This window comes from Mobula birostris, chromosome 2, assembly GCF_030028105.1.
Source record: "Mobula birostris isolate sMobBir1 chromosome 2, sMobBir1.hap1, whole genome shotgun sequence".
In the NCBI taxonomy this organism is placed as follows: Eukaryota; Metazoa; Chordata; class Chondrichthyes; order Myliobatiformes; family Myliobatidae; genus Mobula; species Mobula birostris.
Window position 1 is genome coordinate 8465010 of NC_092371.1, and position 22489 is coordinate 8487498.

General features: G+C 41.7%; 1 protein-coding gene across 2 annotated transcripts in view; it reads left to right on the top strand.

Annotated features, from left to right (window-relative positions):
• The window catches only part of ilf2 (interleukin enhancer binding factor 2), a 55476-nt gene that overhangs the window by 18892 nt on the left and 14095 nt on the right, over window positions 1–22489 (top strand). For both annotated transcript variants that reach the window (XM_072282227.1, XM_072282237.1), the window contains exons 4-10: window positions 3922–4026; window positions 6873–6950; window positions 8028–8130; window positions 11902–11967; window positions 12625–12741; window positions 16328–16406; window positions 17340–17427. In XM_072282227.1, coding sequence (XP_072138328.1) covers window positions 3922–4026; window positions 6873–6950; window positions 8028–8130; window positions 11902–11967; window positions 12625–12741; window positions 16328–16406; window positions 17340–17427 — 636 coding nt within the window. The remainder of the gene's footprint in view (window positions 1–3921; window positions 4027–6872; window positions 6951–8027; window positions 8131–11901; window positions 11968–12624; window positions 12742–16327; window positions 16407–17339; window positions 17428–22489) is intronic.

The window sequence follows — 22489 nt, forward strand, 5'->3', positions numbered from 1 at the left end:
TGAATTCTATAGTATCTGAAATATAAGAAGAAAATGCTGGAAGTACTGAGTAGATCTGACAGCATTGACAGAGACTAGGTTAACAGTCCTTAGAAAGATAATGTTTCGGCTTTCCATAGATACTCCCTCACTAGCAGAGTATTTTCAACATTTTTTATGTACTGCCCTTTACTTTGTCTGATATGAGTCTGGGATCATGTCGAATGGCTTAGTAAAATCCATGTCAGCTTCATCAAAATAATTCCACCCTCTCCAAAATAGAGATATTCAGTAAGATACAAACTTCTGTTGGATCCTGGTGCTCTTGTGATTAACAGTTCTCTGAATTTCAGTAATGAGACATAAAGCTCATTGCTTATGATTGTTTTACTAAGAACAAAGAAGAAACACCGAGAGGACAAGACCAGACTAGAAAGTAGTTGTAGTCGTCTCATACCAGACTAGAGGTAACACAAATTCCAGTGATAACAAATAACATATAAAATAGCCATAATCAAATGGCGTCCCACCAGCTACTAAAAAACTAAGTTTCTAGAAGCAACTATACTGTAATCACTGGAAAGCTTCTTGAACAAAGGTGTGTGTATATGTATGTGTGTGTAAAATATATATAACAATACAAGCAAGCATATGAAATTTAAACATCAAAAAAAAATTCTAAACCCCATTCCAGCATTTCCCTCATCAAATCTAAGTGATTGCCCTAAATTAATCCAGGATTTCTAAATGACATTTGGCTTAAAGAGGTACAGAGTCTGCTTATGTTCTGATAGTTTAGCTTGAATAAGACAATCTGATTTGGGCTATTTATGTTCTAATCCAGGTATCAGTGTGACAAATTGGAATTTTATTTGTTGGCCAAAGCTGTCAGTCCTTCCACAGGAATGAAAGAAACTGACCAAAGCTCAGTACACTGAAAGCTCAACATTTTCCTGCTTCCCTGAGATAAGGGCCTCCACTCTGTTGGCCATTTGAATGTATTTTTTTGCAGCTGTCATTCAAATTACTGGACCCAGGGTTATCAGAGTTTTTCCAGTACCTCTTCACTAGTGATCCAGCCATTCCTGCTTGGCTGTTTGTCATCTTTCTTGACAGAATCATCCTTATCATCATTATGTGTTGTGTCGTATGACGTGGGCGGACATGGTCTTTGACCATGATAGTTCTTGGCAAATTTTTCTGCAGGAGTTGCTTGCCATTGTCTTCTTCTGAGCAGTGTCTTTACAAGATAGGTGACCTCAGCCATTATCAATGCTCTTCAGAGACTATCTGCCTGGCGTCAGTGGTCGCATAACCGGGAGTCGTGATATGCACTGCGGATACTCGTACAACCATCCACCACCTGTTCCAATGGCTTCACATGAGCCTGATCGGGGAGAGGGGAGGGGAAACTGAGCAGATGCTAGACCTTGCCCAAGGGTGACCTGTAGGCTAGTGGAGGGAAGGAGTGCCTACACCTCCTTTGGTTGAGATATATCTCTACCTTGCCACCCATTGATCAACGAAGTGAAATGGAGAAATTCCTGGCAACCTAATCTGGTGGAATATATATGAGGCCTGCCGTTGGTCGAGATTGACCGTGGATGTTGTATCCCAGCTGTCTGCGTGATGCGCAAGACAGGGCACTACAATATGGAGAGCAAGCTGTTGCCCATACGACGGGCTCCCCACTCTCTACGTGGCTGATGAATCCAAAGGAAGGGCAGAGACTGATAGTTTGGCACCAGCAGTGTCACAGGAGTTGCCAGTCAGCAGTGAACTCAACATAAGACTACCTTAGGGACTCCAGCTCTGGATTTTTCCTCAGAGTTTATTCCCGAAACCTTTCTCACAAGGCAGTGGAGGTTGAGATTAGAGTTTTCCTTCTAGATGAGCTGCTAACCACGGCTGATGAGCCCTGTCTACTTATCAGTGCCATCTTGTAACTGATCTTGCAAATTCCATTGAGAGTTTGAGGAGATTTAGTATATTACAAAAGACTCTTGCAAATTTCTACAGATGTACCATGGAGAGTATTCTGTCTGGCTGTATCACCATCTAGTATGGAGGGGCCACTGCACAGGATTGGAAAAAAAAGCTGCAGAAATTTGCACACTCAGCCAGCTTTATCATGGGCACTAGCCTTCCTAGCATCCAGGACATGCGTTCTTCTCATTGTTACCAAATACAAGGAGATACAGGAGCTTGAAGACACACACTCAATGTTTTAGGAACAGCTTCTTCTCCTCTGCCATCAGATACAGAACAGTCCATGAATACTACCTCTCTACTTTTCAGTTTTTTGCACTGCTTATTTAATTTAAATATATATTGTATTTTTGTTTTTTGTATTGCACAATACTGCTACCGCAAACAACAAATGTCACAACATATGTCAGTGATATTAAACCCGATTCTGATACTGCTGGTTACTCCATTCCTTAATCATTTCTCTTTTACCTCTTTTACTTTTGATGATGCTTATTGCTTGACGTATGGATTTAAGGATACCAATCAGCCTCGTTGTGTTCTCTCTCTCTCTCTCTCTCTCTCTCTCTCTCTCTCTCTTTCTCTCTCTCTCTCTTTCTCTCTTTCTCCCTTTCTCTCCCTTTCTCTCCCTTTCTCTCTCCCCCCCCCCCCCCCCCCGCATATCCTAAATGCTCTATTGACAGACTGTTCAACTGTGCACGGCATGGTAACTGAGCTTCAGTTTCCTGTCCATAAAAGTTTTAAAGCTTTTATTAAACATCTAATTAGCTTTGGATTCAAAGTGGATTAACTTGCATTTCATGACAGTTAACTCAACCAGATTTTCTCCATCCCATTAATCCACCTGCCTTTATGACATTCAACTCCAAACTTCAAGTTTTAGTTACGGTTTCATGTCTGTACTTGTTTGCATAACTCTGATCCAAGTCACTGATTATTACATTGCGAAAATCTCTGTTTTGGTACACCCTAATATTAAATCAAATTCTTTCCTCCATGAACTTACTCCCTTTATTCTCCTCAAGAAGAAACAAAAGCAGACACATAGGCAAATGATTAATTCAGTAAATCTGTCATATCTTTATGAAAATAAAAAAAAATCTTAGATGATGGAAATCTGAAATAAAAGTAGAAAGCATTAGGAATGCTCAGTAGATCATTTCTGACAAAGGGTCTTTGACCTGGAATGGTAACTCATCAGATGGGTGTGAGGAAAATGAGGGCTATGGTTGGGTAAGAGGGAAGGGTGAGATTGTTTCTAGTGTAGGTTGGTTCACACGGTAGGGAAGTGGGGTTCGAACATCCTCTGCTGAAAGTTTGCACGTTCTTCCCTTGTATGCATGGATTTCTTCTGGGTCCTCTGGATTGTCCCACAATCCAAAGACCTACTGGTTAGTGGTTTAATTGGCTATTGTAAATTATTCTGTGATTAGGCTAGGGCTTAATCAATGCGTTACTAGGCAGTATAGCTCATTGGGCCAGAAGGTCTTGTACCGCACTCTGTCCCTAAATAAAATAAATACATAAATACGTAAACACTGCGGGCTGAAAGGCCTTGCATTGTGCTGCACTGTCATCTGTTCTAAATGTTAAGTGTTTCCAAAACCTTATGTTCTTATTGACATTTTTTAACAACCCGTTACAGTCACTGTCTCTAACAGAGGCATTTTCTGTGTCAGTTTCACTCTTCTCTCTTGCCTCAAGTTTCCTTACAAAGGCAGTTTATTCAGTTGAATTTTGATGTGACAGGTGATTCCGATCATCTGTGAGAGCCATGCTACTTGCAGTGAGAACTTTTAGTAATGTTTTAAAGATTTTTATTGTTGCACTGTGCTGCTTTGGTATTGATTAGGGAATTTTTGATGGTTTTCAGTGAAGAATAAAATAGTTGTTTGCTTCATTTTTATGCCTAAGATTTTCTCTTCAAATTCATTATCCTGCATCCCTTCACAGTGTGAGATGGCTTTCCCCCGGGTGAAACCAGCTCCTGATGAAACTGCTCTGAGTGAGGCATTACTGAAGCGAAACCAGGATCTGTCTCCTACTCCAGCTGAACAGGTAAACGCTGAATTACTTTTCAGGAGTTGTGCAAAGCTTTCGGGTTGTTTTATCGGCCACGTGCAGCTTTTTTTTCCCCGCTCATCCTGTTCAGAAATTCCACTGCACTGCATTTGATGCATGTTTGCTGCTTCTCTGCACATTTGTAGAGTCAACTTGAGCAATTTACAGTAGTACTAAACATTTTTCTCCCCCACTGCCTTTCCCAAATCCACCACCTCTCGAGAGGAAAATATGGAGGCGATAACAGAGGTAGTCTTTTTTTTACACAGAATGGTGAGTGTGTGGAATGCAATATCAGGGGTTGTGTAGAGGCAGGTACATTAAGGACATTTAAGAAACTCTTAGGCACATGGTCAAAAGAAAGAAAAAAATGGAGGTCTATGTGGGATTGATCATGGATTAGGTTAAAGGGGCCTATATTGTGCTTATGTTCTATGCCCCTGATTATATTCTTTTAGATCAGGTATTCCTGGTGGGATGGAGATACATGATACGTCTCTTACCAAATGAGGTGTAAGGCTGCAGGTCACCCCTGAGCAAGGTCTAGCACCTCCTTGGCACCCCTGCCCCCAAGATCAGGGTCATGTGGTGAATGGTCATATGAGCAGCTAGTGCATATCACAAGTCTTGGTTATGCGACCGCTAACACCAAGCAGACAGTCTCTGAAGAGTATTGATAATAGTTGGGGTCACCCGTCTTGTAAAGGCACTGCCTAGAACATAATGGCAAACCACCTCTGCAGAAAAACTTACCAAGAACAATCATGGTCAAAGACCATGATTGCCCACTTCATACAACACAGCATGTAACAAATGATTCCTTACCATCCCAGCTGCTGCATCTCTGTGTTTAAATATTGCAGTGACAGATTTATCAGCTGTGTGTTTATCAGCTGAGCTTTATGTGCTGTTCCCAGCTAGGATCATGAGAGGAAAGTATAGAGCTGGTAACTTGACCCAGTCTATCCTCACCCTGCTTTGAAACCCCCAGAACACCAACCTATCTCCACCCTATTCTAACTGTAACTCTTGTCCCACTGCATAAGAGAATTAATTGAGTATGAATCGCAATTCAGCCATGTTGATTCTAGTAGAGTCTAACTTCTCTCCACCATTGTGCAAGGGGACCGCTGAATTTGTCTCTAATACACTGACGCTGCACAGAGAGGTAGCAACTCTTCTTAAGCAGCAGCTTGGCAGCAAAATTCATGGGCCTGCTCTCTTCAAGATGAAGTAAGAGCGACTCAATGTGTGTGTCCCTCATTACTTGAACAACGCATACCATGCACTTTAATAAATCACTGACTGAGAACAAATGGTACTGAGTTGACTGATATGTTTCTGATGTCAAGAAACATTTTTTCCCATAAGCCCACAAGACAGAGGAGCAGAATCAAGCCATTCAGCCCTTCGAGTCTGCTCCACCATTCCATCATGGCTTATTTATTGTCCCTCTCAATCCTAATTTCCTTCCTTCACCCTGTAACCTTTGACATTCTGACTAATTACGAACCTATCAATCTTCTCTTTTAAGCATACCCTTGACTTGGCTTCCATGCTGTCTGTAGTAGTGAATTCCACAGATTCACTATCGTCTGACTAAAGAAATTCCTTCTCAGCTCTGTTCTAAATAGATGTCCCTCAATTCTGAAGCTGTGCCTTCTGGTCCTAGATTCCCCTACTATACACCCTCCCCACATTTGCTCTATCTGAGCTGTTCAGTATTCGATAGGTTTCAATTGGATTTCCCCCTCATTCTTTTAAATTCCAGTGAGTACAGGCCCAGAACCATCAAACACTCCTCATATATTAAGCAAACAAGCCTCTCCTTCCCAGAATCATTCTCATGAACTTCACCCGGACCCACTCCAGAGCCAGCACATTTTTTTTAGATAAGGGGCCCAAAGTTGCTCACAGTACTCCCAAGTGTGGTCTGACCAATGCTTTATAAAGCCTTAGCATTACATCCTTGCTCTTGTATTCTAGTCCTTTCAAAGTGAATGCAAACATTGCATTTGCCTTTCTTGCCATCGACTGAACCTGCAGGCTAACCTTTAGGGAATCCTGCATTAGGCACCTCTGATTTTTTAAATGTTCTCCTTGTTAAAAAATGGTCTCTGTCTTTATTCCTTCTATCAAAGTGTATAATGTAAAGTTGTTCACCAGCAACTTTGATGCATGTTGCTTGAATTTCCAGCATCTGCAGAATTCCTCGTGTTTAATGTAACTTCCCTACATTATATTCTATCTGCCACTTCTTTCCCAATCTAAGACTTTCAGGAGACTTTATGCTTCCTCAACACTATCTGCTCCTCCACCTATCTTTGTATTGTCCGCAAACTTGGCCACAAAGCCATCAATTCAATCATCCAAATTATTGTCATATAACATGAAAAGAAGCGGTCCCAACACTGACCCCTTTGGAGCACCAGTAGTCACTGGCAGCCAACCAGAAAAAGCCCCTTTTATTCCCACTCTTTACCTCCTGCCAGTCTGTCTGTCTGTCTGTTCATGCTAGTACCTTTCCTGTAATACCAAGGGCTCTTATTTTGTTAAGCAGCCTCATGTGTGGCACCTTTTCAAAGGCCTTTTGAAAATCCAAGAATACCCCTGAAGAAGGGTCTCGGCTCGATATGTAGATTCTGCTTGAGCTGCTGACTTCCTCCTGAACTCTGTGTCTTTTGTTTGTTCTCTCCCCCCCCCCCCCCACCGAAATTGCGGAATCCCATGCCGTCAGGGTTGTGACGGGAAATTTGCCTCCTTTATAAATGGGGAATTGTATACCGAGACTTTGTTTAATTTTATGGTGTAATACTAATACTAAGAATATTTTTTTTCCCTAGGCTTCTATACTTTCCCTGGTTACAAAGATTAACAATGTCATCGATAATCTGATTGTGGCTCCAGGCAACTTTGAAGTGGTAGGTTTGGCAATGTCCAATTACAAACTCCTGTGGAGGAGCTGCAAACCTTGTGCTGTTGTTACCGTCGTTAACTTTGGATTTATACTATTCATATGTGTCACGTTTTTTGATATCAGTAGCCTCACTATACTTTTGGAACAGATATGTTGGGCTCATAGTTAACCTAATGTGTATGGAGGTTCATTGATTAAATGATTTATGACTGGATTGATTTTCTTCGTCAGGCTACCTTGGCAGAGTCATTTTTTTGTTTGTCTGCATTGAATAGATTTTTCTTTTTGGAGAAGGGCGCCAATACAGTTCCCTCTTCAAACTGCCTGCTGGATCATTTAAGAATGACAGCTATCTCATTTAGCCTATGGTTGATCCTTTATGGATTGATTTATTGTTAGAGGCAAGGGTCCCGATCCGAACGGTAGGATTCACTATAAGTTCATGAACTTCAACCAGGGCAGATCTGCAGTAATGCATAAATGTTTGTTGGAGACTCTTGTATGCCAAGATCCACATCCAAGAATGGCTAATTGTCACCATGGGCCTTGCACCCAGAATGGAACCTAATCCCTACAGATCACAGAGAAAGAATAGAGAGCAATTTCCCTTGTGTTCTGCTGAGCCTCTCCTTCCTCCTCCTGCCTGTTACACTACTGACGTTTTAGGGTAGTAATGAAGGTCCTCCATCTGTCTGTTCAAAACTAATTTTGGTCTTGGTCTTGGCAGTTGGTGCTCAGGGCTTCCTCTTGATTTTCACTATGGTCAGTTATGCAAGACCCAGGAATACCTTCGTATGTAAAAGAATTCTTCATTGCTGTTTCCATAACAGTTTTGATTGACCTAGGCCTGAGCTGAACCCCTGGACCTGGAGGAGCGGTGGACCACTCTTAGTTTGGCCTCTAACCTTTGTTCTGTTTGGATTGAATGACCATACCAAGAGCCGAAGCATAAAGCCCTGACTCCAGACAACATAGATCTGCGGGTCATTGAGGCACGCAAGCCTCCAAAAAAAAAAAAAGGTCCCCTGTTCTGCTGTGAACAAATTTTAAACTTGTCTTTTTTCCCCCCCATTCGTCAAAGCAAATTGAGGAAGTGCGTCAAGTTGGCTCGTACAAGAAGGGGACAATGATGATGGGCCACAATGTCGCTGACCTTGTTGTTATTCTAAAGATATTGCCAACCTGTAAGTATCGTAAGCAAACCCGGAGGGTTTCACCGATTATCCATCTGTCTTTGATAGATAAATGAGTTCAAAGTAAATTTATTATCAAAGCACATGTCACCATATTCAACTCAGAGATTAGGTTTCTTGCGGGCATTCACAGTAACTCCAAGAAACACCGTAGAATCAGTGAAAGACTGCACCCAACAGGACAGGCAATCAATGTGCAAAAGGAAACACACTGCAAATGCGAAAGAGAAAATATATATAATAATAGTTCAAAGTAAATTTATTATCAAAGTACAAACACATAACCATATACAATCCTGAACTTAATTTTCTTGCAGGCATACTCAGTAAATCTCCAATAGGATAATAACCATAATAGATAGACTGCACCAATTTGGGCATTCAGCCAGTGTACAAAAGATAACAAAAAAAAACTAATAATTAATAAGCATTAAATATCGAGGACATGAAATGAAGAGTTCTTAAAATTGAGCCCATAGGTTGTGGGAACATTTCAATGATGGGGCAAGTGAAGTTGAGTGAAGTGATCCCCTCTGGTCCAGGAACCTCATGGTTGAAGGGTAATAACTGTTCCTAAACCTGGTGGTGCGAGTCCTGAGGTTCCTGTACTTTCTTCCTGATGGCAACAGCAAGAAGAGAGCATGTCCTGGGTGGTCGGGGTCCTTGATGATGATGATAATAAATAAACAATAAATATTGAGAACAAGAAACCTTCTAAATATACTGAAAACCTTCAAAGCTTTTTTTCGAGGACGATGCTGTCAAAGCAACGAACTTACGGTGTTCTATATTTGGAGAAATATTTGTTTTGTCTTTTAAACTGCATGCTCATTTGTGGTCCAGTGTTCCTTACTGAAATAATTCCTAGTCCTGGTGAAGGGTCTCAGTCAGAAATATCGACTGTTTATTCATTTCCATAGATGCTGCCTCTGTCCTGCTGAGTTTCTCCAGCACTTTGTATGTGTGTTGCTCTGAATTTCCAGCACTGGCAGAGCTTCTTGTATTTCTGAAGTAATTGATGACTAGTCTTTGTGTTTTGTCGTAACATTGCCCCCTATCGCTGATACTCTGCTGATTAAAGTAGGTGACTTCTTTGTCACAGTGACTCTGTCTATTTTCCGGCATAGTCTTTGATAAAGTAGAAAGGTTGCAAAATGTTTAAGCTCTTAATATACTTATCTAATTCAGCTTGCTGAGATGTTATCTAAGTCAGTCAGGGATGAGAATAACAACGTACTGCTTTGGGGCTATCAGTCTGTCATAATATTTCTGCTGTTGTGACAATTAACTTCAAAATAACCCCAGAATTTTAGTTCTCTTGACCTTGCTTGCTGAAGTTAATTGCTCTGTGTAACATTTGAAGCACCGAATACATTGTGTGTTTGAGCCCCCTGATTCTGTTATTAATCCCATTTGACGTAATTCACATTTACCACATCTATCTGTGACATGTAACCTTCAAGATGTGCACAATCTGTTTAATTAACTGCCTGCCTTCTTGGCTCATTCACTCACATTTGGGATCATTCATGCTGTCTTTTATTTTTTCCTAGAGGTACAGTTTGGAATAGGCCCTTCCAGCCCTTTGACCGTACCGTCCCAGCAACCCACCTATTTAACCCTAGCCTAATCATGGCACAATTTACAATGACCAATTAACCTACCAACCAGTACATCTTTGAACTGTGGGAGGAAACTGGAGCACCCGGAGAAAACCCACACGTTCCACAGGGAGGACGTACAGACTCCTTATAGATGACATCGGAATTAGTCATAGTCATACTTTATTGATCTCGGGGCAAATTGGTTTTTGTTACAGTTGCACCATATATAATAAATAGTAATAAAACCATAAATAGTTAAATAGCAATATGTAAATTATGCCAGGAAATAAGTCCAGGACCAGCCTATTGGCTCAGGGTGTCTGACCCTCCAAGGGAGGAGTTGTAAAGTTTGATGGCCACAGGCAGGAATGACTTCCTATGACACTCTGTGTTGCATCTCGGTGGAATGAGTCTCTGGCTGAATGTACTCCTGTGCCCAACCAGTCCATTATGTAGTGGATGGGAGACATTGTCCAAGATGGCATGCAACTTAGATAGCATCCTCTTTTCAGACACCACCGTCAGAGAGTCCAGTTCCATCCCCACAACATCACTGGAATACAAATGAGTTTGTTGATTCTGTTGGTGTCTGCTACCCTCAGCCTGCTGCCCCAGCACTCGACAGCAAACATGATCGCACTGGCCACCACAGACTCATAGAACATCCTCAGCATCGTCTGGCAGATGTTCAAGGACCTCAGTCTCCTCAGGAAATACAGACGGCTCTGACCCTTCTTGTAGACAGCCTCAGTGTTCTTCAACCAGTCCAGTTTATTGTCAATTCGTATCCCCAGGTATTTGTAATCCTCCACCATGTCCACACTGGCCCCCTGGATGGAAACAGGGGTCACCAGTACCTTGGCTCTCCTCAGGTCTACCACCAGCACCTTAGTCTTTTTCACATTAAGCTGCAGATAATTCTGCTCACACCATGTGACAAAGTTTCCTACCGTAGCCCTGTACTCCGCCTCATCTCCCTTGCTGATGCATCCAACTATGGCAGAATCATCAGAAAACTTCTGGAGATGACAAGACTCTGTGCAGTAGTTGAAGTCCAAGGTGTAAATGGTGAAGAGAAAGAGAGACAAGACAAAATTGCATCCCAAACTCTTAACACGCTGAACTGTAATAGCACCCAGATATCTCTCCGAGGCTGTTATACCTTCTGACCAAAACTAGATTTCTTTGCAAACAGAGAGCATTACTGTTTGCAATGCTCAATGCAAAGTATATGAATTTTCGTAAGTAGAACTGGTTATAGAAACTTGAGTTATGGGGAGAGGTTGAATAGCTTATGATATTATTCCCTGGAGTGTAGGAGAATGAGGGGAGATCTTGGAGGTATACAAAATTATGAGGGATAGAGATGGGGTAAATGCAGGCATGTTTTTTTCCCTCAAGGTTGGACTAGAGATAGTAGGCTTCGGGTAAAAGGTGAAATATTTAAGGGAAACCTGAGGGAAGCTTTTCACTCAGCGGGTGGTGAGAGTGTGGAACGAGCTGCCTGCAAAAGTGGTGGATGCAGATTCATTTGTACCATTTAAGTGAAGTTTGGATAGGTTTGTGAATGAGAGGTGCATGGATGGCTATGGTCCAGGTGCAGACAGATGGGCCTAGACAGAAAACTTAGTCGGCATAGACTGAATTGTTTGAAGGGATCTTTTTGTGCTGTAGTTCTTGATGACTCTATGTAAGCCTTCCAGGACTGGATGGCAGAATAGCCTAGAGGTCAGAGCGCCACTATTAACAGCTTGGGCTGTCAGAATTCAGTTCTGGCATCCTCTGTAAGGAGTCTCTGTTTGTCCTCCCTATGGAATGCATGGGTTTTCCTTCCACAGTCCAGAGATGAACTGGTTAGGTTAATTGGGCATTGTAAATTGCCCTGTGATTAAGTTAGGGTTAAATTGGGGTGGGGGGGGGGTGGGGAGTGGTATTGCTGGGGCACTGTGACTCAAAGGACCAGAAGGGCCTACTCCCTGCTATATCTAAATAAAATAAGATCCAACACAAGATGGTGCTCATCGATCTGCATCGATAATATTAACGCTTGTTTCATCTTGAGATGAAAGATTGTCCAACTTGTTGCTCACTTTGTAATTTGTACTTCAGTCTCTGCTTCAGCCCCAATTTATTCTTGTGTTTCTCTCTCGTCTTGCAGTGGAAGCTGTCGCTGCCTTGGGTAACAAAGTGGTTGACACACTCCGGACTCAGGATCCATCTGAAAGTGAGTGCCAGACTGAATTCTTTGGGCACTTAGTACTTTTTTGTGTTTTTTTTTTGGCCTTTACATGCCTTTTTGGGGTTCATTGACTTTGTCTGCAGAAAGGCAGGAAAAATCATGCTTTAGGTTTAAACGTTGGTGGCCGGAGCTGCCAGTAATCACCCTCGTTAGATCAGCTGTCGTCTGTACAATTAAATCATCAGAATTAGGTGATTATCACCAATGTATATCAATGAAACTTTTTATTTTTATTTAATTTGTTTTTTGTATTTAGCGGTACAATGCAGACAGGCCCTTCCGGCCCAGCAACCCACACTGCCCAGCAACCCAGCTATTTAACCCTGGCCAATCAAGGACAATTTACAATGACCAGTTAACCAACTAACCACTATGTCTTTGGCACCTGGAGGAAGCCGACACATTCACAGGGAGAACGTACAAGCTTCTTATAGGGAAAGCCAGAATTGAACTCTGAACTCTTGACGCCCTGAGCTGTAATAGCATTATGCTAATCACTTTGCTACTATGGTGCACAAATATGGATAAAGGTGCTTGTGAATAATGGGAACTTTAGAAGGAGATGTTGTCAGGAAGACAGCTGTTTAAGTAGGAAGGGCTTGGTGTTACTGCATCCAACCTAACATCTTTGTTCACTTCTAGCGCTCACCATGATCACAAACGATACTGGTTTTGAGATCAGTTCACCAGAAGCCACAGTTAAAATTCTCATCACTACAGTACCACCCAACCTGCGCAAACTGGATCCAGAGCTGCACTGTAAGTATTTCAAAATCAAGATTTATTATCACTGATATGTCATGAAATTCATGGGTTCATGAACGGTTCAAAAATCTGTTCCTGAAGGTTTGCATGTATGTGTCTTCCAGCTCCTGTTTCTCCTCCCTTCTGGTAGTAGTGAGAAGAGGGCATGTCCTAGGTGGTGAGGCTCCTTAATGATGGTAGTCCCAAGATGTCTTTGAAGGTGCAGAGGCTAGTTTACAACTCTGCAGCCTTTTCTTATTCTGTGCTTTGGCTGCTTCGTATCAGATGGTGATGCTCTCCGTGGTACATCTGTAGAAACTTGCAAGAGTTCTTGGTGACATACCAAATCTTCTCAAACTCCTAATGAAGCATAGCCGCTGGCATGCCTGCTTCGTGATCACGTCTAAATGTTGGGCACAGGATAGATCTTCAGAAATGTTGATTCCCAGCAACTTGAAACTGCTCATCCTTTTCACTGCTGACCCCTTGATGAGGACCAGTTTGCGTTCCCTCAATTTTCCCCTCCTGAAGTTTACATTAAATTCCCTAGTCTTAACTGACATTGAGTGCAAGGTTGTTTGTGTTGTGCCACCACTAAACTAGCTATAAATTACAACACAGCTGCAAGAAAAAGTTTGTGAACCCTTTGTAATAACCTGGTTTTCTGCATTAATTATTCATAAAATGTGTTCTGAACTTCATCTAAGTCACAATAATAGACAAACACAGTCTGCCTAAACTAATAATACACAATTGTACTACTCCTTATCAATACTGAGTACACCATTTAAGCAATCACAGTCTAAGTTCAAAAAAGTATGTGAACCTCTAGGGTAATGCCTTCTACAAAAGATGTTTCAATCAATGAGATGAGATTGGAGGTGTGGGTTGTAGAGGTACTTTGACCTATAAAAAAACACCCAAAGTCAGGTTATTGACAGAGCCTGCGCTTCTCAAGAAAGATCTGTTTATGTGCACCATGCCTCAATCAAAACAACTTTCAAAGGACCTTAGAAAAAGAATTGTAGAGATACATGAAGCTGAAAAAGGCTACAAAAGCATTTCTAAAGACCTGAGTGTTCATCAGTCCACGGTAAGAGAAATTGTCTACAAATGGAGGAAATTCAGTACATTTGCTACTCTCCCTAGGAGTGGATGTCCTGCAAAGACCACATCAAGAGCACAACGTGCAATGGTGGAGGTGGTGAAAAAGAACCCAAGGGTAACAACACAACTGCATAAATCTCTAGAACTTATAGTGGACACATGAACACAGACTTTAAGAAAAACACTGATCAAGAATGGTGTTCATGGAAGGAAAACACTGCTCTCCAAAAAAAAATATTGCTGCATGTCTCAAGTTTGCAAAAAACCACTTGCACACCAACACCAAAAGCTCACCTCAACTGTAAAGCATAGTGGAAGGAGCGTTGTGGTTTGGCGCTCCTTTACTGCTTCAGGGCCTGGGCAGCTTGCAGTTGTTGAAGGAACAATGAATTCAAAATCATATCAGGACATTTTATGGAGAATGTCAGGGTAGCAGTCCAACACCTGAAGTTTAATAAGGGTGTTGCAACAAGACAATGATCCAAAACACAAGAGTAAATCAACAACAGAATGGTTTAAAAAGAAGAAAAATCTTGTTTTGGAATGGCCAAGTCAGAGTCCAGACCTTAACCCAATTGAGATGCTGTGGCCTGACCCTGAAGAGGGCTGGTCATTTAAGATATCCTAGAAGTATTGATGAACTGAAACAGTTTTGTCTAGTGGAATGGTCTAAGATTCCTCCTCACCATTGTGCAAGTCTGATCAGCAGCTGCAGGAAATGTTTGGTGGAGGTTATTGCTGCTAAAGAAGTTTCTACCAGTTATTAAATACAAGGTTTCACATACTTTTTCCAGCTTGGACTGGAAAACTAAACAATGTGTTTAGTGAATGACTAAGCAACATGTTCAATAAAGTCATGAGAAGTACAATTATTTGTGTGCTATTTAGGCAGATTGTGTTCGTCTGTTACTGTGATTTAGATGAAGATCAGACCATATTTTATGAGTAATTAATGGAGAAAACTAGGGTTCACAAACTTTTTCTTGCAACTGTATATATGAAATCAAATTGAAGAAGTAGTGCAAAAAGAGAGAAAGGAAATTACTGAGATAGTGGTCATGGGTTCATTGTCCATTCAGAAATCTGATGTAGAGGGAAGGAGCTGCTCCTGAAATGTTGGAGTGTGTGTCTTCAGGCTCCTGCATCACCTCCTTGATAGTAGCAATGAGAAGAGAGCATGCCCTTGGTGATGCAATCCGTCAGAATGATCTCCATGCTACACCTGTAGAAATTTGTGAGTCTTTGGTGACATTAAATTTCATCGGACTCCTAATAAAATACAGAATTTCAGTCTGCATAGTCCACATGCTCTGCAGTCTCAGACAACTTGGCTGCCTTCCAGAGTGGACGTCACTTGCAGTGGATAGTCCAAACTGGATCAGCACCTCAGTGTAGCAGTGCTCTGGTTGTCATTCCCAACTGGCCGTTAATTCGTAGCACACATCCCCACAATCGTGACTGGCCTCCTTGTGTCGTTGTTATTGGGTGAGTGATGTTGTGGGGATGGAACTGGACCCTCTGACGGTGGTGTCTGAAAAGAGGATGCTGTCTGAGTTGCATGCCATCTTGGACAATGTCTCCCATCCACTACATAATGGAGTGGTTGGGCACAGGAGTACATTCAGCCAGAGACTCATTCCACTGAGATGCAACACAGACTGTCATAGGAAGTCATTCCTGCCTGTGGCCATCAAACTTTACAACTCCTCCCTTGGAGGGTCAGACACCCTGAGCCAATAGGCTGGCCATGGACTCATTTCCTGGCATAATTTATATTACTATTTAACTAATTATGGTTTTATTACTATTTATTTATGGTGCAACTGTAACGAAAACCAATTTCCCCCAGGATCAATAAAGTATGACTATGAATTGGGAAAAAATATGACAAGCCCCACCTCCAATAGTGTAAGGTACCCTAATGGATACTGCTGGCACATGAGTGCCCCAGTGGTTGTCACTGGAAATCTTTTAGCTGCATTCAGAATGTAAAAGGGGATCAGTCCATGATCTGGAATCAGAAACAGCACTGGCATGTGTTGTGAAATTTGTTGCTCTGCAGCTGCAGTACAGCACAATACATAATAAATACTATAAATTGCAATAATTAAATATATATAAATTAACTAAGTAATGCAAAAAAAATAGTGAGGTAGTGTGCATGGGCTTTTGTCCATTCAGAAATCTGATGGCAGAGGGGAAGAAGCGGTTCCTAAAATGGTATGTGTGTCTTCGGCCTCCTGTACCAACTGCTTGATGACATTTTATGGAGGAAATGCAGAAGAGATTAGGCAGTTCAGTCTGTACCCTTACAAGTACTAAACGGATTCACTTTTAAATGGCAGAGTTGATCGTGTTGACAGTCTGCTAATCTGATCTGTCAAAAGGTGGTGCATGAGCTGTTAATATTGGGATTTGAAAAACCACTTCTCTGAATAGCATGCAAGTCTGGTTCTCTGTTGTCTGTTGATGATATCATTCCCCTCCCTTCCAGTGGATATCAAAGTCCTGCAGAGTGCTTTGGCAGCAATCCGTCATGCTCGTTGGTTTGAGGAGAATTCCTCTCAGTCCACGTAAGTTACCGTTTGTTTGCTCCTCTTGGGAAAAGACTATGTGCACTGACTTAATCCAGTATTCTCTGCATCACATTCTTTGAATCTGCACTGGATACTTAACAGCTCACTGAATGTTGTAGATCTTTGAAAACTTGAGCTCAACATTGTCACTGGTGTAAATAATTATGCTATCTTCTAATTGTTCAGTGAAAAAAAGAGAAGTCAGTCAGAGAAGAGCAGACATCAGTAGCTCAAAATCCCCCCAAGAATCAGCAGGAGGTTTACTAGATTAAATCTCCCTATGCTATTTGAACAAGTGCTCCCAGGGTGAGTGCAGCACAATTTTAAATGTCAAGCCAAGCCCCCTCTACTCCTGCTGAACATTGACAGATAAATTGCACAGTTATTTAACTGAAAACTTCTGGTCCCTGTTTTTGTACCTGGCGACTTGATGCTGTATCTATTTTTAATGCTTTCCCAAGTTTTAGCTCTGGGACTGCTGTCTTGTTAAAACCAGACACTGCACCCAGAACAATGAGTCTAACCTAGGCATGTCCTTGTAAAAAAGACCATTGCCCTCAGTTTCCTTACAATAGGTCAATCCAGTGACTCATTTACAAGATGTTTTTTTTATTACAAGTCCCTGCTCAATCCTGGCAAACAAATCCAATCTCTGTCATTAGGTCGTGGGTGAGTCCTTGCAGTAACAATATTACTGGGAGCTCTAAACTTTAAACTAAAGGGTTTGTGTTCAGAGGGGAAAAAATATTCAGTTATAGTTTCTTTCACAACTAGTATTGCTGTCGAAATGAAAATTGCCTTTATTTTATATTGGATATATTAAAGTAACTTAATCCATTTAGCCCTGAGGCTCTGTGAATTGAATGACATTTCACAAAGGCAGACAACTTGAACATGGTTAGGATAACACTTCTCACGCTTTGTTCTCAGAGTTAAGGTGCTGATTCGGCTGATGAAAGATCTGAGGTGTCGCTTTCCTGGATTTGAACCTTTAACGCCTTGGATCATTGATCTACTGGTACGTATTATTACCTCACAGGAGGACTGTGACTGCTCACTGAGCTGATCAAGTTAGAGAATGAGGCCACATGGACTGGGGAGGTTGCTCTTCCATTCTAACTATGTGCAGTGAGGTGTTTGTTGACTGCAGCCTATGCATAACAATAGCCAGTAAACTATACATAACAATAATTAGTAAACTAAATGGTGTTCTTAAATGTCATTCCTGATGAAGGGTCTCAGCTTGAAAAGTCAACTGTTTATTCATTATCATAGATGCTACCTGACCTGCTGAGTTCCTCCAGCATTTTGTGTGTATTATTCTGGATTTCTAGCATCCTCAGAATTTCTAGTGTTCATAATAGTTAACCCCAGTACTTTAGGATTAGGGAAGTGAAAGTTGGTAGGCATACCTCACTTGATTGTAATTCAGTAAGTCCTGTGTACCTGTCTGTGTGTTTGCTGTGTGTGTGAGTGCCTTTCGGGAGTAGAGGCTGCATACTGATAGTGTTAGTGCCATGAATCTTAGTTAACTGTCTGTTTTTCGGAATCAAGTGGAGCTTTGGCTGGGGAGAGGTACCACCGTTGAGTAAACTAATTTGTGTTCTTGGAAGTAATTCAAAAAGAACTTGCCCAGAGGGTGGTGGGAATGTGAAACCTGGTACCAAAGGGATTGAGTAAGCAGGTTGTACAGGTGCAATTCAGGAGCCATATATGATGGAGAAGAGAAAAGAGTGGCGTAGCGGTTAGTGCAGCCATTTTACAGTTCCAGTGATCACCAGTCGGGGTTCGTTCCCTGCCACTGTAAGGACTTTGTACATTCTCTCTATTACCGTGTGGTTTCTTCCAGGTGCCCCAGTTTCCTCCCACAGTCCAAAGACATACAGGTTGGAGTGAGTTAGTTGTGGGTATGCTTTATTGGTGCTGGAAGCATGGCAACACTTACGAGCTGCTCCCAGCATATCCCAGGGCTACGTTGGTAGTTGATGAAAAAAGTTGCATTTCACTGTTGTACGTTTCCATGTATATGTGAGAAATCAAGCTAATCTTTAATCTCAGGGGGCTGATAGAATTAGATGAGTAAAGACAAGATGTATCTTAGTAGACCATGGATGTTAGCATGGTCTGGTTGGAATGAACAGTCTGGTTGAATGTGGCGTCTATTATCTCTGTGTGCATCAGCTCATTAGGAAGGATGTGGAGTCTTTGGAATGAGGGCAAAATAGGTTCACCAGGATGTAGCTTAGATTGGAGTGTATTTTCTGTAGGGAGACATTGGACAAACTTGCATTGTTTCCTCTGGTGAGGCTGAGGGAATATTTCACAAAAGTATATAAAATTGAGAGGCATAGTCAGAACTTTATCCCAGGGTGAAAATGTCAAATGCTGGAGGACGTGAGTTTAGGGGGAGAAGGGGACAGTTTTAACATTTGTGGAACAAGTATTTTTTTTTACTGGAACACACTGGACAGATATTATATCAATATTTAAGAGGCATTTAGACAAGGAACAGAGAACTAGGTCATGTACAGACAGATGGGATTAGTTTAAACTGGCATTATGGTGAGCTGAACAATCTGTTCCCTAGGGTGAAGCAATTGCATGATCTGTCTTGTATTGTAACTCTGCAGAACTGTTGCTGTCTGCTGAGAGGATCAATGTCTCTCTTCAATCCATCCAACATGTATGCAGGGCCCTTAGCATTGTCAATGATCTCTCTCATCTGTCCAACAATCTCTTTGGCCCCTTATCGTCAGGCAGGACGTACCATAGCATTAGGACAGGACTGTTAGGATGGGAAACAGTTTCTTCTCCCAGAGTCTACTGAACTCACTGCCACCACCCAGGTCTCACCATGTAGGAAGCGCCAGTAGTGTTATACTGTTTACTTTTTGACCTGTGTTGTAAATGCACCTTATGCTAAATGTCAGTCTTCTGGAATATAGCTTACTTGTTAATTTATTTGTGTTAATATTACTTTGTGTTGTGTGTGAGTTATATACACTGTGTGGTGCACCTTGGTCTGGAGGAATATTGTTCTATTTGCAGGTATACATGTATACAGTTGAAATGACAATGAACTTGAATTCCTCGTACTCTGACAGGAATAAAGATGTGGCCATATCAACAAAGATCATGATTTTTTTTTTCTCTGCCATCACAATTATGCTCAGATGCTTGGGCTTTTATTTTCCATAAGACTATGGGATAGAGGAGCAGAATTAGGCCATTTGGCCCATCGAGTCTTTTCATGGCCGATCTAATTTTCTTCTCAGCCCAATCTCCTGCCTTCTCCCTGTGTCTCTACATACCCTGATCAATCAAGAATCCATCAACCTCTGCTTTAAAGGGACTTGGCCTCCACAGCTGCCTGTGGCAAAGAATTACACAGATTCATCACTCTCTGGCTAAAGAAATTCCCCTTCGTCCCTGTTCTGAAAGGACACCCCTCTATTCTGAGGCTCCCACCACAGGAAGCATCCTTTCCACATCCATTCTATTACCATTCAATATGTTTCAATGAGGTTTCAAAACTCCTCACAATACTCCAAGTGAGGCCTCACCAGTGCTTTATAAAGTCTCGACATTACATCCTTACTTTTATATTCTAGTCCTCTTGAAATGAATCCTAACATTGCATTTGTTTTCCTCACCACAGACTCAACCTTTAAGGAATCCTGCATAAGGACTCCCAAGTCCATTTGCATCTCAGTGTTTTGTATTGTCTTTACATTTAGCAAATAGTCAACCCTTTCATTTCTTGTATCAAAGCGCATACCCGACACTGTATTTCATCTGCTATTTTTTTCACCCATTTGTGTAATCTGTCTGAGTCCTTCTGTGGCTTCTCCGCTTCCTCAAAACTTCCTGCCCCTCCACCTATCATCTGCAAATTTGCAACAAGCCATCAATTCCATCATTGACATATAACATAAAAAGAATCAGTCCCAACTCAGCCCCTTATAGAACACCACTAGTCACCATAGTCAATCAGAAAAGGCTCTCCTTATTCTTACTCTTTGCCTCCTGCCAATCAGCCATTGCTTTTTCCATGCTAGAATCTTTCCTCTAATACAGTGGGCTGTAATTTGTTAAGCAGCCTCATGTGGCACCTTGTCAAAGGCCCTCTGAAAATCCAAATACACAACGCCAACCTATTCTTTCTCTATCCTGCTTGTTATTTCTTCAAAGAATTTCAACAGATTTGTCAGGCAAGATTTTCCCTTGAGGAAACCATGCTGACTACGGCCTATTTTTATCACCTACTTTCAAGTATCCTGAGACCTCATCCTTAATAATCGACTCCAAGCACCGAGGTCAGACTAACTGACCTGTAGTTTCTTTTCTTCTGCCTTTCTCCTTCTTGAAGAGTGGAGTGAAATTTGCAATTTTCCAGTCTTCTGGAACCATTTCAGAATCTTGTGCTTTTTGAAAGACCATTTCTAATGCCTCCACGATCTCTTCAGCCACCTCTTTCAGAACCCTGGTACACCATCTGGTCCAGGTGACTTATCTACCTTCAGACCTTTCAGTTTCCGCAAGAACCTCCTCTCTCGTTATGGTAACTTCACACACCTCATGACCCCTGACTTCTGGAACTTCCACCATATTGTTAGTGTCTTCCACAGTGAAGACTGGCACAAAATACTTATTCAGTTCATTGTGCACCATGACTATCTCTCCAGCATTGTTTTCCAGTTGTCTGATATCCACTCTTGCCTCTCTTTTACACTTTATGTTAAGAAACTTCTGGTATCCTCTTTAATATTATTGGCTAGCTTACTGTCATGTTCCCTCTTTACCTTTTTAATGATTTTTTTAATTGCCTTCTGTTGGCTTTTAAAAGTTTCTCAATCCTCCAACTTCCCACTAATTTTTGATTTATTATATGCCCTCCCTTTGGCTTTTATGTTGGCTTTGACTTTTTTTGTTAGCCACGGTTGTGTCGTCTTCTCTTTAGAATACTTCTTCCTCTTTGAGATGTATATATCCTGTGTTTTCCGAATTTCTTCCAGAAATTCCAGCCATTGCTGCTGTACGTCATCTCTGTCCGTGTTCTTTTCCAGCTCCGCTCGTGCCTCTGCAATTCCCTTTACTCCACTGTGATACTGATACAGTTGACTTCAGCTCCTCCTCCTCAAATTTCAGGGTGGATTTGATCATATTATGATCACTTGCTCCAAGGATTCTTTTACCTGAAGCTCTCTCAATCAATCCTGGTTCTTTGCACAACACCCAGCTCAACCACAAGCTGCTCTAAAAAGCCATTTCGTAGGCACTGTAGAAATTTGCCCTTCTGGAATCCAGCACCAACCTGGTTTTTCCCAATCTACCTGTATATTGAAGTCCCCCGTGACCATTGTAACATTGCCCTTTTAGCATGCATTGTCTATCTCCCACTGTAATTTGTAGGCCACATCTTTGCTACTATTTGGGGATCTGTAGACAAATCCCATTAGGGTCTTTGTACTCTTGCAGCTCCTTAGCTCAATTCACAATGATTCAACACCTTCCAACCCTATGTCAGCTCTTTCTAATGATTTGATTTCATTTTTTTTTACCATCATAGCAACGCTGTCCCCTCTGTCTTCCTGCCTGTCCTTTCAATACAATGTGTATCCTTGCAATTTTCCAGTCTAAGCTCCCAGCTATAATCTTCTTTCAGCCATGTTTCAGCGATGCCTACAACATCATACCTGCCAATCTGCAACTGTGCTGCAAGTTCATCTACCTTATTCCATATACTGCGCACATTCAAATATAACACCTTCAGTCCCGTATTCATCCTTTTCGATTTTGTCCACCTCTTACGTTGCAACTCATCCTGTTGACTGCAATTTTGCCCAATCAACAGCCTTTCCTCCTACACATTGTCTCTGTTTGTAAACCAAGCTATCTCATGTTCAGCACTATTATCTGCCTTTCCTACAATACTGCTTGCATTGAAATATAGGCAGTTCAGGACACAAGTCGCACCATGCTCAATCTTTTGATTCCCAACTTTGTCTGAGGTCTTACCAACATCTGCCTTCACAACATCTCCACTAACTGTTCTGACACTCTGGTTCTCATCCCCCTGC